The sequence below is a fragment of the Budorcas taxicolor genome, chromosome 11, assembly GCF_023091745.1.
Source record: "Budorcas taxicolor isolate Tak-1 chromosome 11, Takin1.1, whole genome shotgun sequence".
NCBI classification, from domain to species: domain Eukaryota; kingdom Metazoa; phylum Chordata; class Mammalia; order Artiodactyla; family Bovidae; genus Budorcas; species Budorcas taxicolor.
In genome coordinates, this window is record NC_068920.1 from 43,023,250 (window position 1) to 43,043,178 (window position 19,929).

A 19,929-nucleotide genomic window follows, 5' to 3' on the forward strand; every position below is an offset into this window, starting at 1 on the left:
CACCCCCAGGATCCCCCCTGAGGAGCCACACTGTGGAGCCACCGGTCCCCTCCTCCCGAGGTCCCCTCCTCCCCAGACAGAGCCTGGCAGCCCCGGGGCAGAGGGTGGGAGCCAAGGCCTCGCTCAGGCCATCTTCTTGAGCACGTGGATGAAATAGCAAGGAACGTAGGCCTGGCCCGGCTTGTAAGGTTTGAAGTCGCCCAGGACGCTGTGCTGGCACTTGCCCCCGAAGGCTGTTCGAAGCAACTCCGTAAAGGATGCCAGGCAGTGAGGGTAGTAGGAGAGCCGGAACTTACTGCAGCAGAGCCCCGGACCTGCCGTGAGGACTGGTGGTCTTGGCACCCTCCCCCACGCCCACCCCAGCCCCGCCCCCGCCTCGCCAAGTCAGTACCTCAAGCCAGGAGACCCGCTCTGGCCAGCCCCGGGCACCTGCACCGTGTAATCCAGAGTCACCATGTGGGCCTTGTTGTTCACGGTCAGCACTGACGTCGTGATGTCCTTGGTCAGGTCACTCTGCGGGCAGGGTTGCCAGCTGTGTCAACCTCTGCAACTACCATGAGGCCAGGACCCCAGGACCACACCTCCTGCCCTGGGCCTGCCCTCCCCAGGGGGCCCCACCTTATAGTAGATGTTTTTCCCTGGGGGTGCGCACCCCGTGCGGAGGATGTGGTCGTAGTTGCGATGATCAATGACCAGCACGCCCCCCGACCGCACCATGCTTGCGATGTTCCTCAGGGCCAGCCGGTGCTCACTCTGGTCTCCTGAACCAGGCGGGGACAGAGAGGCTGCGTCTGCTCAGGGCCCCCAGCGCCAGTCTCTGTCCCGTCTTTCTCCTCTGGAAAGGGTACAGTTCAAGGCAGGTTCCACTCCCCAGGCCACACCCTCTCTCACCTTTGCAGTCTGGCAAGTGGGCAAAACTGTTTCCAAGGCAGATGACAGCATCGAAGCCACCCCCTGGTGGTTGGGGCACGTCTTTGTCCAGAGTCATCCAGTTAGCTTCTTCAATGACTGGGGGCCAGGGAGGGGAAGAGGGATCAGGGTGGCACCCACCTCCATCAAGGGCAGTCCTGCCTCAGTTTCCCCTTCAAGACACACATAGGGACTCCCCATCCAGTCAGGGGAGGGCATCATTATGGACATGGAGGGTGAAGGGGACCAGGGGCCCGGGGAGGAGGAAACCATGGTTGGGAAGGAGGGCTCTGTGTTCATGGGTTTTTACTGGGGGGCACAGGACACTGCCCACCATCCAGGACAAGCCCCCTGTCCAAGATGGGCTTCCTGGTGGCCCAGTCGGTAAAAAAAATCTGCCACTAATGTGGAAAACCTGGGTTCTATCCCAGGGTTGGGAAGATCCCCTGGAGAAGGGAATGGCTACCCACACCAGTATTCTGGCCTGGAGAATTCCATGGACTGTATAGTCCATGGGGTCGCAAACAGTCAAACACGACTGAGTGACTTTCACAGGACACTATAAACATAATTAAAACTAGCTCCTCATTCTCAGTACCTCCTTCTGGTGTGTAAGCCTCCCTTTTCAGGGAAATGACAGTGATTTCCTCCTTTGAGGAAAACAGCTCCCCACCACAACTGATAAAGGAGCCCAGGGTAGAGAGAAGTGAGGGCACCTGGCTGGACCCACGTACCCCACTTGTCAAAGGCAGGGTCGTGCCTCCGGTTCCAGCGCTCCTTGAGAGCATACTTCAGCATCTTGTCACTGGCATCCACGCTTGTCACGTTGAAGCCCTCTTCCACCAGCATGATGGAGTCCACCCTGGGCAGGACCAGGAATGACAGTCAGAGAGGGGCACTCAGGGAGGCCTGGAGAGGCAAAGAGGAGGCCCTGTGCCGAACACTCCTGTCTCCTCCACTCTTCAGAGTCCGCCCCTCTGTTTCCTGTCCCCAGGCTCTCTCCGCTGACCTCAAGTGACCTGGCAAATCTGTTTCTTATCACCCGGTGGTACCTTTTCTTTTTTGTTTCTCAGCACCACGTCAGGTATTGTACAAATGGGCGTTAATCCTTACGGCAATCCAGGGACTTCCCTGGTGCTTCAGTGGCTAAGACTCTGCACTCCCAATGCAGGGGGCCCAGGTTGGATCCCTGGTAGGGAAACTAAGATCCCACATACTGCAGCAAGAGAAGTCTGTGCCCCACAATGAAGACTTGGTACATACAGCAAAAATAAGTAAGTAAAACTCACGGCAATCCAGTAAGGTAGGTGGTGGTATCCTATTTGAGAGGTGGGGCAAACTGAAGCTCCTGCAAGTTAAGTAACTTGAGCACAGGAGGTGGTGTTGCATAGTGGGTTTTTTCCTTTTGTTTTTGGCAGTCCCATGAGGCTTGCAGGATCTCAGTTCTCCCACCAGCTATTGAACCCAGGGCCCTGGGCAGTGAAACCTCAGAATCCTAACCATTAGACCACCAGGGAACTGCCAGATGGTGGTTCAGAGCACAAGCCAGACCTTAACCAACCTCGTTCCACCTTTACCTCTCTGAGGCCAAATTTCTGCAACCATAAATAGCTATCACTACTCTTGTAGCTCAGCCCGTAAAGAATCTGCCTGCAGTGCAGGAGACCTGGGTTCAATCCCTGGGCTGGGAAGATTCCCTGGAGAAGGAAATGGCAACCCACTCCAGTGTCCTTGGCCTGGAAAATCTCATGGACAGAGGAGCCTGGTGGGCTGCAGTTCATGGGGTCGCAAAGAGTCGGGCACGACTGAGCGAGTAACACACACACACACACACACACACACACACACACACTTACCTCATGAGGTTTCGTAAGGATTTTAAAAACTGATGTGTCAGAAACACCTGGCACAATGCTTTGGCAGAGGCACATCACGTTGAACAAGTGTTAAGTGTGAACGCTGCCGCTGGAGCGGGATTCAACCTTATGTGAGGCTAGTCCCAAAACCCGGGCCTTGGGCCGCCGCCCTGGCGAACCCGCCTTCCCCATCCGCTGTGCCCACACCCTCACTCTCATCCTGGGTCTCCTCGGCCCCGTCCTGCCCGTTCTGCCTGGGCAAACACACATTCCCCGCCCTGGCGTCGCGCCCCAGCCCCGGCTCCCGGGTCGGCGGAGGAGGCTGCCCCGACGTGCCCGCCCGTGGTCCACAGCCCGGCTGCCTGGGCCAAGCCGACCCCATCCGCTCGGTGCCCCGGTTTTCCGCTCACCCGGGTCCCCTGCTCGCCCCCCGCTCGCGCTCACTGCGGTCCCCGGGGCCCCTCCCGCGCTCACCCGGTGCCGCAGGCCACGTCGAGCACCCGCTGGCAGCCGTGCTGGCGCAGCAGCCCGAGCAGCCAGGCCTTGTACTCCGCGGTGCGGCTGCTGGTGTCCCCGATGTAGAGCTGCCACACGCGCGCCGCCTCTCCGTCCGCGTACTGGTCCGGGAGCCCTTCAGCCGCCACCCCCAGGGAGCGGGTCCGGTACACGCTGTCCACCATCCTGCGACGCGCCTGGCCCCGCCGCCGCGGCCCCCGGCTCCGGCTCCGCATTTATAATGCGGCCCCTGCCAGAGCGCCGGCCGCCCCACCTGCCCAATGGCAGGTGAGCGCGCGGACACGCCCCTGCCGGCTCCCGGCCCCGGGCCGCCGGGAGGGCGCGGCCTGGCAATCCTGGACTGGCCCTACCTGCCTGCCAGAAGATCCGGCCCTCCGGACCATCCCTCGGCGGGAAAGGACCCTCCCAAGGCCCCGGCCCACTCAACCCACGTCGCTGGAGGGCCAGGGAAGCGGGGCAGGAGAAGGGCAGCAGTGAGAATGCCCGCTCCACCCCCGCCCCAGGCTGGAAAGAAATTTGAGTCGGCAGAGAGGAGCGCCCAGGGCTGAACCGTTCGTAGCAGGGCGGGAGAAAGGTATTAGCGTATCTAAAGAAGAACTGTCCAGCTGAATGAGGGCCTAGTCAGCTAGGGAAGGAAGGAAGGGGGGTAATGCTGGCTTGGCCATTCAAGTCCAGGAGCGGCTCTGGCTCAGTTCCACCCAGCTGGGGGCAGGTGCTCCTCTATCCTGTAGCTGAGGCATCAAGCCTTTTTAAAGGCCTCAGATGCAGTTTGGTTCAAATTCCTCTCCAACCACGCGCTCTTCTAAAGACCAACTACTTTCCATGGAGGTGCCCACAGAGTGGTAAGTCCAGGGTCAAGGCTGGGAGTGTCCAGTCCTCTTGCTATCACGTTGTTCACTGTCATTTCATAAATTGGTCTTTTGCCTTGATTAGTGTACATCCACCCTTCCTTCCCAAAGCAGGTCTCTTCCTGGGACAAGACCCTGCACTGAGATGGATGGTGCCCAGAAAAATGATGCTACCCAGGGAACCCCAAGACAGCAAGAACAGCCTTCCCTACCTGTCTTCATTCTGGCTTCAGAAAGAGCCAGGATGGGGCTTCTAACCCTAGTGATTAAGTATCCACCTTGCAATGCAAGGGACACTGGTTCAATCTCTGATCTGAGAAGACCCCACATGCCTCAAGGCAGCTAAGCCCTGGGCCATGTTGTAGCCACCTGTTCCGCATTCCGGGAAACAAACTCAGAAGGACAATGCAGAGAGTGGTGAGTGAGTTAAAGTTGTTCAGTCGTGTCCGACTCTCTGCAACCCTGTAGACTGTACAGTCCATGGAATTCTCCAGGCCAGAATACTGGAGTGGGTAGCCAGCCTTTCCCTTCTCCAGGGGATCTTCCCAACCCAGGGATCGAACCCAGGTCTCCCGCATTGCAGGCAGATTCTTTACCAGCTGAGCTATCAGGGAAGCCCGCAGAGAGTGGAGTGCAGTTTATTACACCGGCAGGGCCAAGGCAGAGTCTCCTCTTAGTCAAGGAACCCAACTAGTTTTTGTGAAAACCTTATATACCGTAAGCGTACCCATGCCCAAACCCACCTCCCCAAAATTTCCTGAAACTAGTCTGAACAAAGGAAAAAGAAAGATACAATCAAAGTTAACCCACATTCATAAGCCTTAAGCCTAGGTAGTTAACAGTGGACAATTATCAATAGGCTTGTGGTCATACCCCAATAAGCATAATAGAATGTATGATTCTATTCTGTTACACAGATCATTAAGGTATTCTTTTAGGCTATGGAGAGCCCTGGGACTCTTCCTTCTGGGGGCCTGGTTTTCCAGTTGGTATGTCGTTTCCATAGATACTGGGCATATAGCTCAAAGTCCACAGTCTGGCCTGAGATGGAGTCCTGCTTTCCAGATGGAGCCTGTTCTGTTTCCCCCTTCAGCCATCACTACTGAGCCCACTAACCTAGAGCCTGTGCTCTGCAGTAAGGGAAGCTGCCACAGTGAGAAGCTCGCACACCGCAACTAGAGAGTAGCCCACCCACAGCAAGGAAATGAAGAGCCAAGATACGGAATTTAGAACAAGGATCTTCCACTCCCCTCCCACTTCTACCATCTATAGAATCCTGGAGCTGGAGGAACCCCACAGATTTGTAATCATTCTTACCTTTCCTTAGAAAGTATTAGCTCACAAAGGACCTCAAATGGGCCTGCCCACTCCCAGGCAGTGGACTCTTGTGTTCACATCGCTACAGATGAATCTTTGGCCACATGCTTAGAAAGACATTGTACTGGGGAGTTTATAATAGGATTTAAAAAAAAATAATATGAATGCTGATAGTAAATTTGGATTTTAAAAACATGTAGTTTCTTTTTTATTAAAAATTATAGCTTCTAAATATACTTTTCATTTCAAAGACAAGATTTTTGTCCTGAAGTTAGTAATTATTTTATTTCTTTCTCATTCAGAGGCATTAAAAAAAAGTCAAGATCAGAGTACATATAAAATTTCATGGACCTTTTTTCTTTCTTTTTACTTTTAACTATCAAAACATACTTTCTTCTCTTGACCATAAATTACTTGGCCTTGAGCATCATTTCTGGCTACACTGAGAGGATGTGCTGTGACTTGTTCAGTCACTCCCCATATTATGAACATTTAAAATGTGCCCATAATTTTTCAAAAGAGTGAACATGTAGATGGTTATGATGGAATCATTTTCCAAATGGAATTTTTCTATTAATTGATACTGTCACCCAAAACAAATGTTTGTTTCAATGCTTCTCTACATGAAGATATTATTCATGGATATCTCACTGGGTCGAAAATTATATCTAATTGTAATCTTCTTTAATTACCACCAAAAGTTACCAAGTAATTGCAGTCCTTCATTGCTAAATTATTTGTCCATGTCCTCTGCCCACCGAAATATAAAAACTGCCTTTTATTTTACTTGGTTAGTCACTGTGAGTTTTGGATAACCCAAATCTGAGGCCCTGGGCCGAGGAAGGGAAAGTCATAGAATATAAATCAATTTATAGTTTGACTCAGCTGAAAATAAGAATGGGATTCTCCAGGCAAGAATACTGGAGTGGGTTGCCATTTCCTCCTCCAGAGATCTTCCCGACCCAGGGATCAAACCTGCACCTCTTGAGGCTCTTGTGTTGACAGGTGAATTCTTTACCACTGAGCCACCTGGGAATCCCCCCAAAATGTATAATATGTTTTAAAAGAAGAGATTCTAGGTTGGGAATATGGCTGCAACGGAACAAATTCTAAGACTAAACCTATTTAAGGACACATTAAAATCTTAGAATTGGAATTATATACAGTAACTACGAATGGAAGACATTCTGGATGTCTTTGTTTTGATTCAGAATAGGTAGAAATTCATTGTTCAGAGGAGGGATGCCAATTTCCAAGCTCTAGTTCAAGCTGCTGAAAAAAAGTCTTCTCTGCTGACTACCCAGGTTGACCACTGGGATGCCCACGTGAAGTCTACTGGATTTTTATCACGGTGGATCCTTTCTTAGCCTTTTCAATATATGATGTGAGACTCAGTCTGCTTTAATAAAGTCCCATCAAATAAGTGTAAAATTGGTCCCTATATCAGTGGGTGGTAACGCTAATTGATGGCGGCTACATTACTATTAAGCTTAGTGCATCTATTAGTATTTCATCAATGTGCTAACCTCCAGTAAAATCTCTTGTGAATATATTGACCTTACTGATCTGGGTGTTTTTTTTTTAAATTATTATTTGTTTATTTTGTTGTTTAGTTTTTTGCACCTTGGGACCTTAGTTCTCCAACCAGGGATTGAACCCGGGCCCTAGGCAGTGGCAGCTCAGAGTCCTAACTATGGACCACCAGGGAATTCACTGAGCTGTTCTCCCGTGTCAAAATGACACACCGGTTGAGCCCTGGTAACATACTGCTCACTGAAACAGGTGACTTGGCACATGCTGTCACATGTTGATGAAAGGAATAATAAAACACCAAGACCAACTTTGGCGAGCAATTCTAACAAAATAACACCTGGCGACTTCTCTGGGCCCCCAGTGGTTGAGAATCTGCCTGCCAATTCATGGGATATGGGTTCGATCCCTGGTCCAGGAATAGTCCACATGCTGCTGGGCAGTTAAGCCAGTTCATCACAGCTACTGAAGCCTACACACCTTAGAGCCCATGCTCTGAAACGAGAAACCACCACAGTGAGGAGCCCGAGCACCGCACCTAGAGAAGGCCCACATGCAGCAGCGAAGACCCAGTGCAGCCAAAAACAAGTAAATAAATTTAAAAACTGACACCTGGCTTTTGAGTGTCTTGCTTTGTTTCGGACAGAGAACATTTTCTACTTTAGAAAAGTGATGACGTTAGGAGATATTACCACCCCTGGAGCTGGTGATGCAGTTGGTCAACTCCTCCCATCTCCAGGTGTACCTACATCTCCCAGTAGAGAATCACAACCATTTTAGTGGAAGTTTAATAGGTGGAAAATACACTTTTAAAGAATGAGTAAAATTGGATTCCTTTTAAAGAAATTGTAAGAAGCCAGCCCTTAAGGGCAGCGATAAGGGTCAAGCTGCCTTTTTAAAAAAATATTTACTTTTGGCTGCACTGGCTCTTTGTTGCTGGCTTTTCTCCAGTTGCAGCGCAGGGGGTTCGCACTGCGGTGGTTTCTCTCGTTCTGGAGCACTGACTCCAGCAGACTCAGGCTTCAGCAGTTGCATTACGAGGGCTCAGTAGTTGCGGCTCCTGAGCTCTGGAGCACAGGCTCAATAGGTGTGGTGCACAGGCTTAGCTGCTCCACAGCATGTGGGATCTTCCCAGATCAGGAATCAACCTGTCTCCCCAGCATATGCAGGGGGATTCTTTACCACTGAGCCACCAGGGAAGCCCCCAAGCTGCCTTTAAGCTATACACACAGCTAAATTTTGAACAGGGAGAAAGGCTTGAAGGTTAATTCAAGTCTTTTAACTGCATGTCTAGCCTTAAACTCTGAAGACGTAAATAGACTACTGGACAGCAACTGGTCTGCCTTCTGGAGAACCAGGTAGGGGGAGGAAGGTGGACAAGCCAACCAGCTGTGGCTGCAAAGCTCTATGTCAGAGGCTGCGCCACAAGACACTGAAACCATTCTTTCTGGGTTCATAACCTGGTTGGCTCACCTCCTAAATGTGTGGTCTTGGCAAGTTATTTGACCTTTCTGTGCTCCACTCATTCAACAGATATTTATTAAGTAGCTACTCTGGGAACTCTCCAGCGGTCCAGTGGTTAGGACTCTGAGCTTTCACTGCCGAGGGCTTGGGTTCAATCCCTGGTGGAGGAACTAAGATCCCATGAGCCCTGCAGTGCGGCAGGGAGCTGGGGGGAAGCAGCTACTCTGTGCCAGCAGCTGTATTAATCACTGGGGATCGAGCAGTGAACAAAGTACACCAAATCCCTGTTCTTTTTGTAGAATGTGTGGGGTGGGAGTGGTGGTAATAGTGTTTTGTGATCTTCATGCTGGTTGATTTTGGTATCCAGTTCATAAAAATTCATTGAACTGTACATTTATATGTACTTTGTGTATTTTATTACTCAATAATGTGTTTAAAACTTCATGTCCTTGCATAGATCACAGCTGTATTAAATGAATTATGTAAAAGCATGTAGAGCAGTCCTTGCCGTGATAACATGCATTCAAAAACCAGTGGCTACTATTTATTGTTCCAGTGAAATTCCTTAATAGCACAAACTAGGCCATCAGGGGATGGTCAAGATGGATTCTGCTGGCTTTGCCGCTAGGATTAGTACACAGAGTCCTTCTTTAAACCAGTTAGGCATGGACTGTGCATCTGTCAGGAAAAGAAAGATGTGCTTTTCTTTCGGGATCAAAGCATAAGAAGAGGAATTTTGTTTGTACGTGTGAACTAAAGTGATTTACGGCTGCTCTGACGTGTGGACAAGCTGTGAACTGCACAAAGTTTCCACATTTAAGGGGTTTCCAGTCCAACTCCAAGCCTCAGGGGCTTGTCTATTTATCATTTTCTGGCAGGAATTCTGGTGGTCAAGTGTCTAACAAAACTTATTAAAACAACTGTCTGACAGTGCGGGGTCAAAGGTGTGAAAAGCACCGCTAAGTTGCAAAAAGATGTTGCAGGGAACCACCACCCAGGAACTTGGAGATAAAGAGAGGAGCCTGCCTCCTAGGAGCTGTGCCTTCAAAGAAATACACAGGGGCCCTGACGCAGCCACCTCTGAGCCTACAGAGCCCCAACCCCTGAGACCTGACTGTCGCTGAACTTCAACAAGCTGGACTTGTGGCTAGTCCTTTGAGGTTCTGGATGACGAAGGTCTTCAACAGAGACATCCTCTCTGAGGTGCTGACAATTCACGTTTCTGAGGACAAGACTTCCTCCCAGGGTGGCTTCACTGAGGTCCCAGCCCCTTGTAACACAACATCCAAACTTCTCCCGGTGAAGTGGGTTCTAGCCAACCTCCTCCTAAGAGCCAGGCCGACTCCTAGATCCCCAGACTGGCAAGTCTGAGCGGCACCCAGACATCTGTCTGGCTGACAAGCATCCAAGTGACTCGAGTCCACGTGAGGGTGGAAGACACCATTCTGATTGGGCTTCTCCTGAGGGGGCTGAGATCAGGTTCACTCGCGCTCAGCCAGACCCCTCACCTAGGAGAGAAGGGGTGTGGGAAAGCGGGAGGCTATAGTCAAGCTCAGAAAGGCTGGTATGTGCAGTGGCGAGAGGGAAAGGAAAAGCTGGGAAGTGGATCCTGCCCTTTCCTAGGCTGGGCCAGGGAGAAGCTGCCTGCTGGGGCGGGTGCGTGGAGAGCTAGAGTGCAACATGCCTGGCCTTGTGGGGACCGGGGGGTGGGGTGCGGGGTGCGGGTGCGGGCGCTCATCCTCCAGCAGCCACAGGTCAAAGGGCAGAGCAGTCACCGCGCTGCCCTCCCTCTGGTGCAGGCCTAGGCCTGGGCCTGGACTCCTGGTTTTCGTCTCATCCTATTCACAGGACAACGAAGCTCTGGGGACAGAATTAAGCCAAGCACTGAAGAGCTGTGGAACAGTGACAGAAAGGGAGAGTCAGAGACTGGCCACCGAACTGTAGACAGTCCAGGGGGCTGCAGATGGTTCCCAAGCCCTGAGTTCCAATGCCTGACCCCTCCCCAGTCATCTCTTATGCTCAGAACAGAGTCCAGGCTGGGACCAGAGTCGAGAGTGACTTCTCTGCCCACAGCCCCTCCAACATGCAGACAGTCTCCACACTGCAGTCAGAGAGCGGGGCAGTAGACCACGAAGAATCACCCTCTCAGGGCCTGCTCCAAGCCTTGTGACTCAGGGCGGCAGCAGCTTCCAGTCTGCTCCACTCTCTGTGGCCTCTGTCCCCAGCCCTGGGGAGGGGACCTCAAGAGCATTTTTGCCAGAAGCTGGAGTCTGGGGCACCTCTAGGGTTAAAGCATGGACTACCCGCAGCCGTCACCACTGTTGCTTCTGACGCCACCACCGATCTCTGCCCTCAGGACGGCCCGGGAGGTGCCTCCCACCCCTTCTCCTCAGAGGCCAGCCTTGCTGTTCATCCCCTGCTCTCAGAGAACACAGTGTAACCAGTGTTGCTGGGGGCTTGGCTGTCCTCCCCTGTGGGTTCCTGGCACAAGAGCTAGGGAGCGCAGAGTGGTCAGGTGTGGTCATCACGGAACAAGGGTCAAGACCAAGAGGCCAGAAGCCAAGAGGCAGGACACGGAGGGGGGGGGCTGGGGCTGGTGGGGTCACCGTGCACACTTTACACAACCAACAGGAAGGACTTGGTGGGGAGGCGGGAGGTGGGAGGCCGGGAAGGAGTGAGGATGGCTCTCCCGGCCTGAGCAGCTCAGGGAGGCCAGACAGCTGGGGGGCAGGGCCGGAGCTCTGTGCCCACCCCATACCCAAGGCCCAGCCCTCACCCCAGAGCCCCAGGGCCCTCCCTGTGCCTGCTTTCCCCACAGCGGGCAGGCTTACAGGAACAGCCTCCCATCCTCAGCCCCCAAGGCGGGAACAGTGGGGCAGGAAAGAGTGGCAGGGGGCTCCGGCCCCTCTAAGGAGCTGAAGGGGACTCAGAAATCTGAATGAAAAAGGCCGAAAGGTTTTACTCTGTGAGCCCCAGGGGAGGGCCAGGCAGAGCACAAGGTGTCCACAGGAAGAGGGGGTGCGGAGAGGAGGAGCTGGTGCTGCAGGAGCGAGGGGGTGGGGGGCTCTGGAGCCCCAGTCCTGGGTCCAGCTCAACACCTGCCCACTGGAGTTCACACCGGAGTCCTGGGCAGTCCTGAGATCACGGCGCCTGCCTGAAGTCTGGGTCAGGAGAGGAATGCTGGGCAGAGGGAAGAGGCCGGCCTGGGCTGCCCACAGCTGATCCGAGTTCCCCCGGGGCTGGAGTTTCCACGGCAGGAGGCGGCACCAGCCAGGCAGACACCACTGGGACCCCGCACTGCTCCATCTGCGGGAGCCGGGGGCCCAGACCCTTGGGCTCCCAGCTCAGGCTCTCGGTCAGCAGGAGCTGCTGGGTTAGGCTCAGAGCTCGTCAGGGGGGCTGTGTGTGAGCGGGGAAGCCTTCTGGATGCCCTCGTCCTCCTCGGGGCTGGGGTCTCCATCGAGGTCGCCCAGCTCCTTCCTCTGTTTGCTGCCACCGCTGCCCAAGGCCTTGGCCCGGCCACTCTTCTTCTTGGATTTCTTGCCTCCCAGGGAGGCTGTGTCCCCCTTCTTGCCAGACCACTGCTCTGCCAGGCAGCCTGCAGGAAGGAGAGACACCGTCAACAGGCTGGCTGGCTGGGTGAGGAGCTCAGGCTGCAGAGCCACCGGGGGTGGTGACGGGATCTGGCCCCAGCTCTGCTTTGCTGGGGCCCTCCCGGCCCATCTGGGGTGCATCTGAGGCACCAGGCCCTGACCCCGCCCTGTACCATCCAGCTCCTTGAGGATGGAGGCTCCAACGCCACCATTTCTTCTTTCTTTTGCATCCTCTCCTCACCCACCTCCCCTGAGTGGAGAGTATGGAGGGCCCAGCCCTGCCGCCCTGGGACTCACTGGCGTCCTTGCCCTTCAGCACGTGGTTGGCGCAGAGGAACTGAGTCAGGTCCTCCTCCTGGTGGTTCCTGTACCAGTCCTCGATCACCTCCTCGAACTCCTCCACCAGGACGTCGCACTGTTAACCACAAGGCCTCATGTTGGCAATGCCTGGGCCTGACCTCTCCCGGAGGAGCCGGGCGAGCCTAAGCCTTGTCTCACCACCCACCCAGCTGGTGGCTGTGACTCCCCCGAGGAGGCCGCAGCCAGAGGTGGGGTGAGACGGCTTGACCACAGTCCCCCAGCTCCCGATGGCCCTCGTCAACTGAGGACCCACCCTCACCGAGCCCAGAGTTGGGGCGGGGCCCCTACCTGCTTCTTGAGGTCGGCCACCTCTGCCGAGGTCTCGTTCCACAGCTCGTAGGGGATGTCCATCACCACTTTGACCCCTTTGTGCACCAGGTTGTGCAGCGTCTCAAAGGTCTCTGACATGCCCTGGAAGACGCGACGGGATGTGAGAGGCAGAGACCCTTCCCCTCCCTGCCCTGCTCCTCTCCTGGTGCGGGTGGAGATCCAGGGACCCCACCAAGGTCAAGACCCTCTCCAGCTTCTCATTCTCATCCTCACCTTCTCCTCCCCTCTTTGAGGCCTGTGTCCCACAGCCCCTCCCCACACCTCCTCCTTTCAGAAAGGTTGCTCTCAGGACCCTTTGAGCAAATACTCCTTTCCAGGATAATAAACTGGTCCTGTCTCTTTCCCCTCACTGTGGCCTCCCCCGTGGCCAGCCTACTCCCTGCTTCTGGTTCTTCCCACAACTTGTATGTTTCCTTGCTGGGAAGAAGCACAGGCAAGGAAGGGAAGACTCTTGGTTCTGTACAAACTTATTTCTGCCAGCCACCTAGGTCTTCTCCAGAGACAACACACTACCTGTTTCTTCTGTCTCCCAGAGACCACGCATGCGGATGCAACCCACTACGCACACAAAAATAGCCTCTCCTCCACCCCCACTAAGCAGCTCAATGTATGTATCATACACAATATTCTGCACCGTGCGTTTTTTTACTTAATAATATCCTTTGGAGAGGGCTTCCTGGGTGGCTCAGTGGTAAAGAATGTGCCTGCCAATGCAGGAAACTCAGGTTCCATCCCTGGGTCAGGAAGATCCCCTGGAGAAGGAAATGGCTACCCACTCCACTATTCCTGCCTGGGAAACCTCATGGACAGAGGAGCCTGGAAGGCTACAGTCCATAGGGTGGCAAAAGAGTTGGTTATAACTTAGTGACTGAACAACTATACTCTGGAGGTGATTTTAGTTCAACTCATAAAGAACTACATCATTCTTCATTGTACAGTTTGTCTAAGAGTCCAATGAACGGCCAATTTATTTAACCACTCCCCTACTAGTGAATGGTCAGGCTGCTTCTAGTTTTTTCACTATAGAAAATAAAATTAAACATTATTACATTAAACATGGGTTTATTACCAAGTACAATGTTAATACAAATTATAAAGATAAAACCTAGGACTTTTGTGGCTTAGAAGTATTCCTCTAGGTTTCCCAAGGGTTTCTGAAGGATCTCCTTTGCTAGAAGGGTACTTAGGTGGAGGAACGTGGGAGACAGCTCTTCTACCAGGCATAGAAGATGCAGAGATAAAGAAACATGGGCCCTTGTAGGAGTGACAGGAGACACATGAGCCTCCAGACCCCGCTCCCCAACCCCCTCTGGACCCTTTTGGAAAGACACATGGCAACAGGTATATGGGGAGGGGTATGGAGATAGGTGGGTAGGATGACATCTTATCAATGTCCAGGAGTCCTGGCATCATTAAGCCACAGAAGAGTTTATTATCAGTTTATTGTCAAGCCACTCCCTGGAATTGCGTGGTTGGTAGATTCTGTGTATGAGAGTGGTGCGCTCACATACGTGTACTGACTTCTGAGCCGTGTGACACAGTCTTCAAGCAGAATGTGTGAGATGAGGCAAGAGCAAAAGAAGAGGAAAGGGAAGACATCCAGTTTTCGATGGGACTTTATTTTTTTTTTTGATAGCTAAGAAATGTATTTATTCAGAAAGAAACAACACTCCATAGCGAGCAGGCCATCGCAGAGGGTGAGTGTTGTGGTCTTGAAACATGATGTAGTTACCTTTTATGGGTTGGGTAATTTCATGTGCTAATGTGTTAGTCGTGTCTCTTTGCGACTCCATGGACTGTAGCCTGCCAGGCTAGTCTGTCCATGGGATTCTCCAGCAAGAATACTGGAGTGGGTTGCCATTTCCTACTCCAGGGTCGATGGGACTTTAAAACCCTGGGCCAGAGCAAGATTGCTGTTGTACGGATCTGTTTTCCCATCACACACCTCATTCTGGATCAGAACTTAAACTGATTCGCTTTATTTATTTTCTCACACACTCATGCACCCGTCTTTTGTGGATAGAAAAATAAATAGCACAAGGGAAAATTTTAAAAAAAGGAAACATGGGCCTTGCTGCAAGGAAGCTCATTCTCCAGTGAAAGAAGCATTCATGTACATGGTGAGTGCAATAAATGTCATAAAGGCATCATGAGCGAGATCCAGGTGGGGCCCCATGGGCCCAGAGAAGGGACATGGCAGTCATCACGCCCTCCCCAAGAGTTTTCTGACATCTCTAAACTCCCACAGTTCTGCGCATCCTGAGTTCTCCCCCGCACAAAGTGCTCTGGCCCCCAGGGGGCTGCCACCTAGGAGCATTTCTGTCCTAGGCTGAGGCAGGACCCCAGGGGGCAGGCCCAGACATCAGCAATGTGCCCACCTGCACTGAAAAGTCAGGCCGCTCAGGATGGGAGGAATGCAAATGGCAATGGATAAAGAACAGGAAGCTGCCAAGGAGGGAAGCTCCCAGGGCATGATCTTCTGATGGCACTCAGACCAGGCGACACACTGAGACCCGAAGCCCGGCCCCAGTGGGGAGGAAGGGCATATACAAAGCCAACCTTAGCAAATCGGTTGCTGCCGGTCCTCTCCTTGTGCAGGCTGTAGTCCAGGAGCCGCTTGCAAATGGTCTCCGTGACTTCAATTAACCTTAAGTCCCTGCCGAGACAGCAGCACAAGACAGTCCCTGCCTGAGCTCCCCTCCTCGACCCTGCGGGTTAGGGGTCCAGCCCTCCAGCCCTGCTACCCCAGCACCTGCAAGGCTCACCAATGGGAAGGCAGAGCTGGGAGGGAGATAGGTCATCAGGGGGGCTCTGAAATGCTGGAACACAGACCAGAGAGACACAATTTTAACAGTTCTATGGGAAGAAAGTTGTTGTTGTTGTCTTAAATATAAAGTTAAATGATTAGCTAGATTTTTAAAAAATAAAGCAACATGTATGGATATTTGATGTCGAGATAGTGTTTCATTTGGAAAGGATGATCATATTTGATGGAAATGCTTTTTGGTTTGTTTTCAATATTTATACCTGGCAAGATTAAAAGCTGGTGAGCCTGTTTTTTCTGGCTGCACTGAGCAGCTTGCAGGATCTTAGTTCCCCGACCAGGGATTGAACCTGGGCCATGGCAATGAAAAATGTCCAGCCCTAACCACTGGACCACCAGGGAATTTCCCAGCAATCCTATATTTTTAAAGATTGGTCCATAAATTCCAATCACTGGGAGTTACTGGTGAGGTCCAATAGTCTTGCTTTTACAGATGAAGGATGTGAAGCCCAGAGGTACTTGGGGATTTAGGAAGGCCATACAATCAGTTCAGGGTAGAATCAGTGGGCAAACCTGGGTCTCAGTTAGAGCTGCCTCCTTTTGGTGGGTCTGCCTAGCAGGAAGGGAGAAGAGAACTTCAAGATGCTGATGCCTCAAGGAACAAAGCAGGGCAGGTTGGTGCCCCGCTCCCTCCCCTCTACTTACGACTTGGTATATTTGACGCCTGAGGCCTTCCGGTCCAGGATGCCATAGCCTGTGTCGATCACCTCCTTGGTCTTGCCAGTTTCCTCAAAGGCTGACTTCAGCTCCACAGCGACATATTTACACACTGGGGAAAGCAGACACAGCACCACCTACTGAGTTCATATGAGTCTTTGCTGGGAGCTGGCTGCCAGCAAAAGAGACCCAAGCGGACACCTCTCCGGGACTGGGCTGAGCTGATGCTTGGGGCAGAGAAAGGAGTCAGCACCAGACCAGCAATAGAGTTCAGCGGGTGAAAGTCGGCGCCAAGATCCACTGGCCCCTGTCCTCTCTGGGCCCTTTTCCTACTGCCTCCATTTCTCCCAGCTCCTTCCTGTCCCCTACCCCCACAATCATTTATGTCACTGAAAAGAATTCCAAACATACAGAAAAGCTGAAAGAGTACAATAACTATATACCTTATACTCACAGTCAAGAATTGTTAGTAAAAAAGAAAATAAATAAATTAAAAAAGAAAGAAAAAACAACAAAAAGAGCTGTTAGTAAAAAAAAATACACAACAGTGATTTACCACTATTTCCGATTTATAATATAAAGCAATGTGATAATAATAGATGTCAAAATATATGCACTGTTTTTGCTAAACCATTTTGAAAATAAGCTGCAAGACATCATGATCTTTGCTCCTAAACAAGTCATCGAGCACTTCCTGAGAACAAGGACCTTCCCCTACTAATCATAAAACCACCACCATGCTTGAAGATTTAACAATTCCTATCTCATCTAATACTCAGTCCATGTTCAAATTCCCCAATTGTTCCCAAGATGTCTTTTATGGCTTTTTATTTCTTGATTTCATATGTTATTTCAACACCACTTCTCTATTCCTACCAAGTTAATTCGCTCCATTTCCCCCCACAGGCCTGTTTCTACTGTTTCTGTACATTTATTTTCTCATTTCCTCTTATTCTTCTTCAAATAGTTATTAAGCAACTCCTATGTGTCAGGCACTGCCTGGGGATACAGAGAGGAAAACAAGGTCTCTCCCTCCCAGATACTCAGTCTAATGGAGCAGAAAGAAGTGTAAACAAATAATTACCATTGCATAACACTGCTACCACTGAAAGTGTGCAGTGCTTGGGGCCTTAGGGAAGTGCTTCAGGGCTTGTCTGTCCTTTCTCTCCACTTCATCTTAAAAGCCTGGTCCCCCAAGAAGCCCTTCTGGATGAGTCCCACCTGCTCTTGATTTCATCCTGAGACACTGTAGGACCCATGCTCTCACCAAGGGCCTTGATCATCTCATGTGACTCTCCAATTAGACTACAAGGGCACTCGAAGTGAGGCTCATGGGCTGGATTTCTTCTTTATTCCCCTATTTTGGGACTTGGTATGTACTGGATACTTGATAAATACTGCCTAGAGAGACTGTGCGTCTGATCGAGCAGCTTCGGATGTCTCTGAATGGAATATGATCTGCAGGCTAAATGTCAACAGCATTGTTTTAACAACATCAGCAGAGTTGGATAGAAAACCAATTTACCACCGAAACAAACAAACCCCCTGAAGGCCTGCTTGGTGAAATTTTATAACATATGCATTAATAGATGGCTTGGAGAACTTGGAACACATGAAGATTCCAAAACGTCAGCCACTGATCTCAGAGTCCAGGATGAACTGAGGGTGTCTCACCTCCCTGGCTCTCCATCCAGGGCCACTGAGGCTCCCGCCCTCTTCTGTCCTGTACTCTGTGCAAGCTTATCATTTTTCTGACTCCTGTGCTCCCCTCTCCCAGGTGCTCAATATGTAGTATGCCAGGCCCAGGGGGTGGGAACCCATCAATCCATTTCTCTTATATCCATCAAGTACAACCTTGCCTCTCAACTCTCCCAAACCTTACCTCTTCAAGACTCCCTCTGGGGATCCCACCCAGAACCAGACTTGGAGGAGACTCATGGCATAGACCCTACATCCCCGTGAACATCCACCCACTTCTTTCTGGACAGGTTCTCTTTCCTCTGTGCCAAGGCCTCTTCTACTCAGGCTACTAAGCCAGAGGCAGGCTTTGTGGGCCAGTCAGCACTTAATAACTAAGGTGTCACAGTGATAAATAAAAGCAAATATACACTTAGGTTAAGCCATCCCATGACTGAAAATCCCTTTTATTCTTTACCAATTACCTACAAAATCAGGTTGGATTAGAATGATCTAAAGATTTTTGCCAGCTCTATGCTTTTATGAGTCTCCTATGGAGAAGAAGTGTGAGCTTCTTAGGCTGTGAGAACAACAAGAGAAACCATAAGGGCCCTTTGGCATCAGAATAAGATAGAAAATGAGAAGGGGAAGTGAAATCCCCAAAGGACCTTAGCTGTGGCCAAGAGAGTGAAAGGAAGGCATTATAACCCTGTGACTGTCTGTTCACGAGAGTGAGGGAGAAAGTACAGGCTAGAACCCATACTGGAAGGCTGACCAGTGAGGTCAGCTCATCTCTGAAGCAACTCACCTTTAATCTCTCAAATGAAAGGATTATGCCTCCCAAACCACCCACACTTCCCAGTGCTCAGGAAATATCTGGGTGGCTACAGGCTTTGAATTAGGATGCAACCGGTTTATAGCCAGCTTTCAGGGGTGAGGGGCTGGGGTTAGAGAGGTGAGAACGTAGGAGTGTGTGTAAAAGTCTGAGGACAAAACTGAGAAATGGAGAGGAGGGGAAAAAAGATAGGCCCTTGGCTGGTGTGTGTGCTGGCATGCTTCTCTCTCTCCCTCCCTATCTCTGTTTCTCTCTCACACACACAAGTGCCACACTTCCACCTCTCTGTCTTTGGGATTCACTCTCTTCCCATATCCCTAAAATCTCCCTCTCTCACCAAGTTCCCTCAGGTTCTATTTTTCTCCTAAAGTGACCCCTTAGGTCTCAGACCCTCTTCCTTCCTCCACACACACCCACAGCACCCCAGCTTCACCCACGTTCACTCATGCCTGTATGTGAACAGCTACCTAGACAAGGGCGCTTGCCCTGGAGGAGCTCACGGCTGGTGGAGGAGACGGCCGGTGACACACAGCCGGTTGTGGTCAGGGCACAAGGGGAGCGTCTCAAGTTCTTCCCCCAAGACCGGTCATGTGAATCTTTTCAGTTCTTCAAATTTGCCCTTTGCCTGTAGGCCTCAGCATCTTGTGACTTCGCTTCTCTTCACTCCACTAACTCCTAACCGCTCAGGGCTTCCAGGAGGAAGCCTTTCCCCGCATCTGGGGTCTAGATTTAGATGCTCCTCACCCAGCCCCCAAAGCCTGGCGCCTCCTCTCTCGTGGCATCTACCCACCCCCATTGTAACTGCTTGTTTTCACCGATTTCTGAGCTCCAGGTGCACCGAGACCCGATCTCTCGGCCGCCCCTGCGTTCCCAGCGTCCAGCAGTGTCAGGCACAGAGTAGGTTCCAGGAACGGAGACCCGCTCAGAGCCCGGGACGGCTCAGAGCCCCAACCCTCTCCGCAAGCCCCGCCCCCCAGCAGGATACTCCCCACGGGCCCGCCCCCTCACCTTCGCATTTGCTGGGCAGTCGAACCCAGTCGGTGTCCTCGGCTCGGGCCTGCCTGGGGCCCAGCTCCGGGGCCGGCAGTAGCAGCAGCAGCAGCAATAGCAGGGAAAGAAGCATAAGACGGTGGGGCCTGGGTCGGGGCCCGGACGCGGGCTCAGGTAACGGCTCCATGGCCCAGCCGGACCCGACCCGAGCGGACCGGGGCTG

At 51.9% G+C, this 19,929-nt stretch overlaps 2 protein-coding genes across 2 annotated transcripts; both read right to left on the minus strand.

Moving 5' to 3' along the window:
• Positions 1–102: 102 nt before the first annotated feature.
• GNMT (glycine N-methyltransferase) lies at positions 103–3,496 on the minus strand. The gene is made up of 6 exons (XM_052648590.1): positions 3,240–3,496; positions 1,644–1,771; positions 892–1,008; positions 619–761; positions 392–513; positions 103–295 (listed from the first exon to the last, which is right to left on the minus strand). The coding sequence occupies exons 1-6, from the start codon at positions 3,494–3,496 to the stop codon at positions 124–126; spliced, it is 939 nt and encodes a 312-aa protein (XP_052504550.1). The 3' UTR covers positions 103–123.
• Positions 3,497–11,386: 7,890 nt separating this feature from the next.
• Positions 11,387–19,929, minus strand: CNPY3 (canopy FGF signaling regulator 3). The gene is made up of 6 exons (XM_052648591.1): positions 19,725–19,929; positions 16,193–16,316; positions 15,283–15,379; positions 12,682–12,804; positions 12,331–12,448; positions 11,387–12,038 (listed from the first exon to the last, which is right to left on the minus strand). The coding sequence occupies exons 1-6, from the start codon at positions 19,891–19,893 to the stop codon at positions 11,821–11,823; spliced, it is 849 nt and encodes a 282-aa protein (XP_052504551.1). The 5' UTR covers positions 19,894–19,929; the 3' UTR covers positions 11,387–11,820.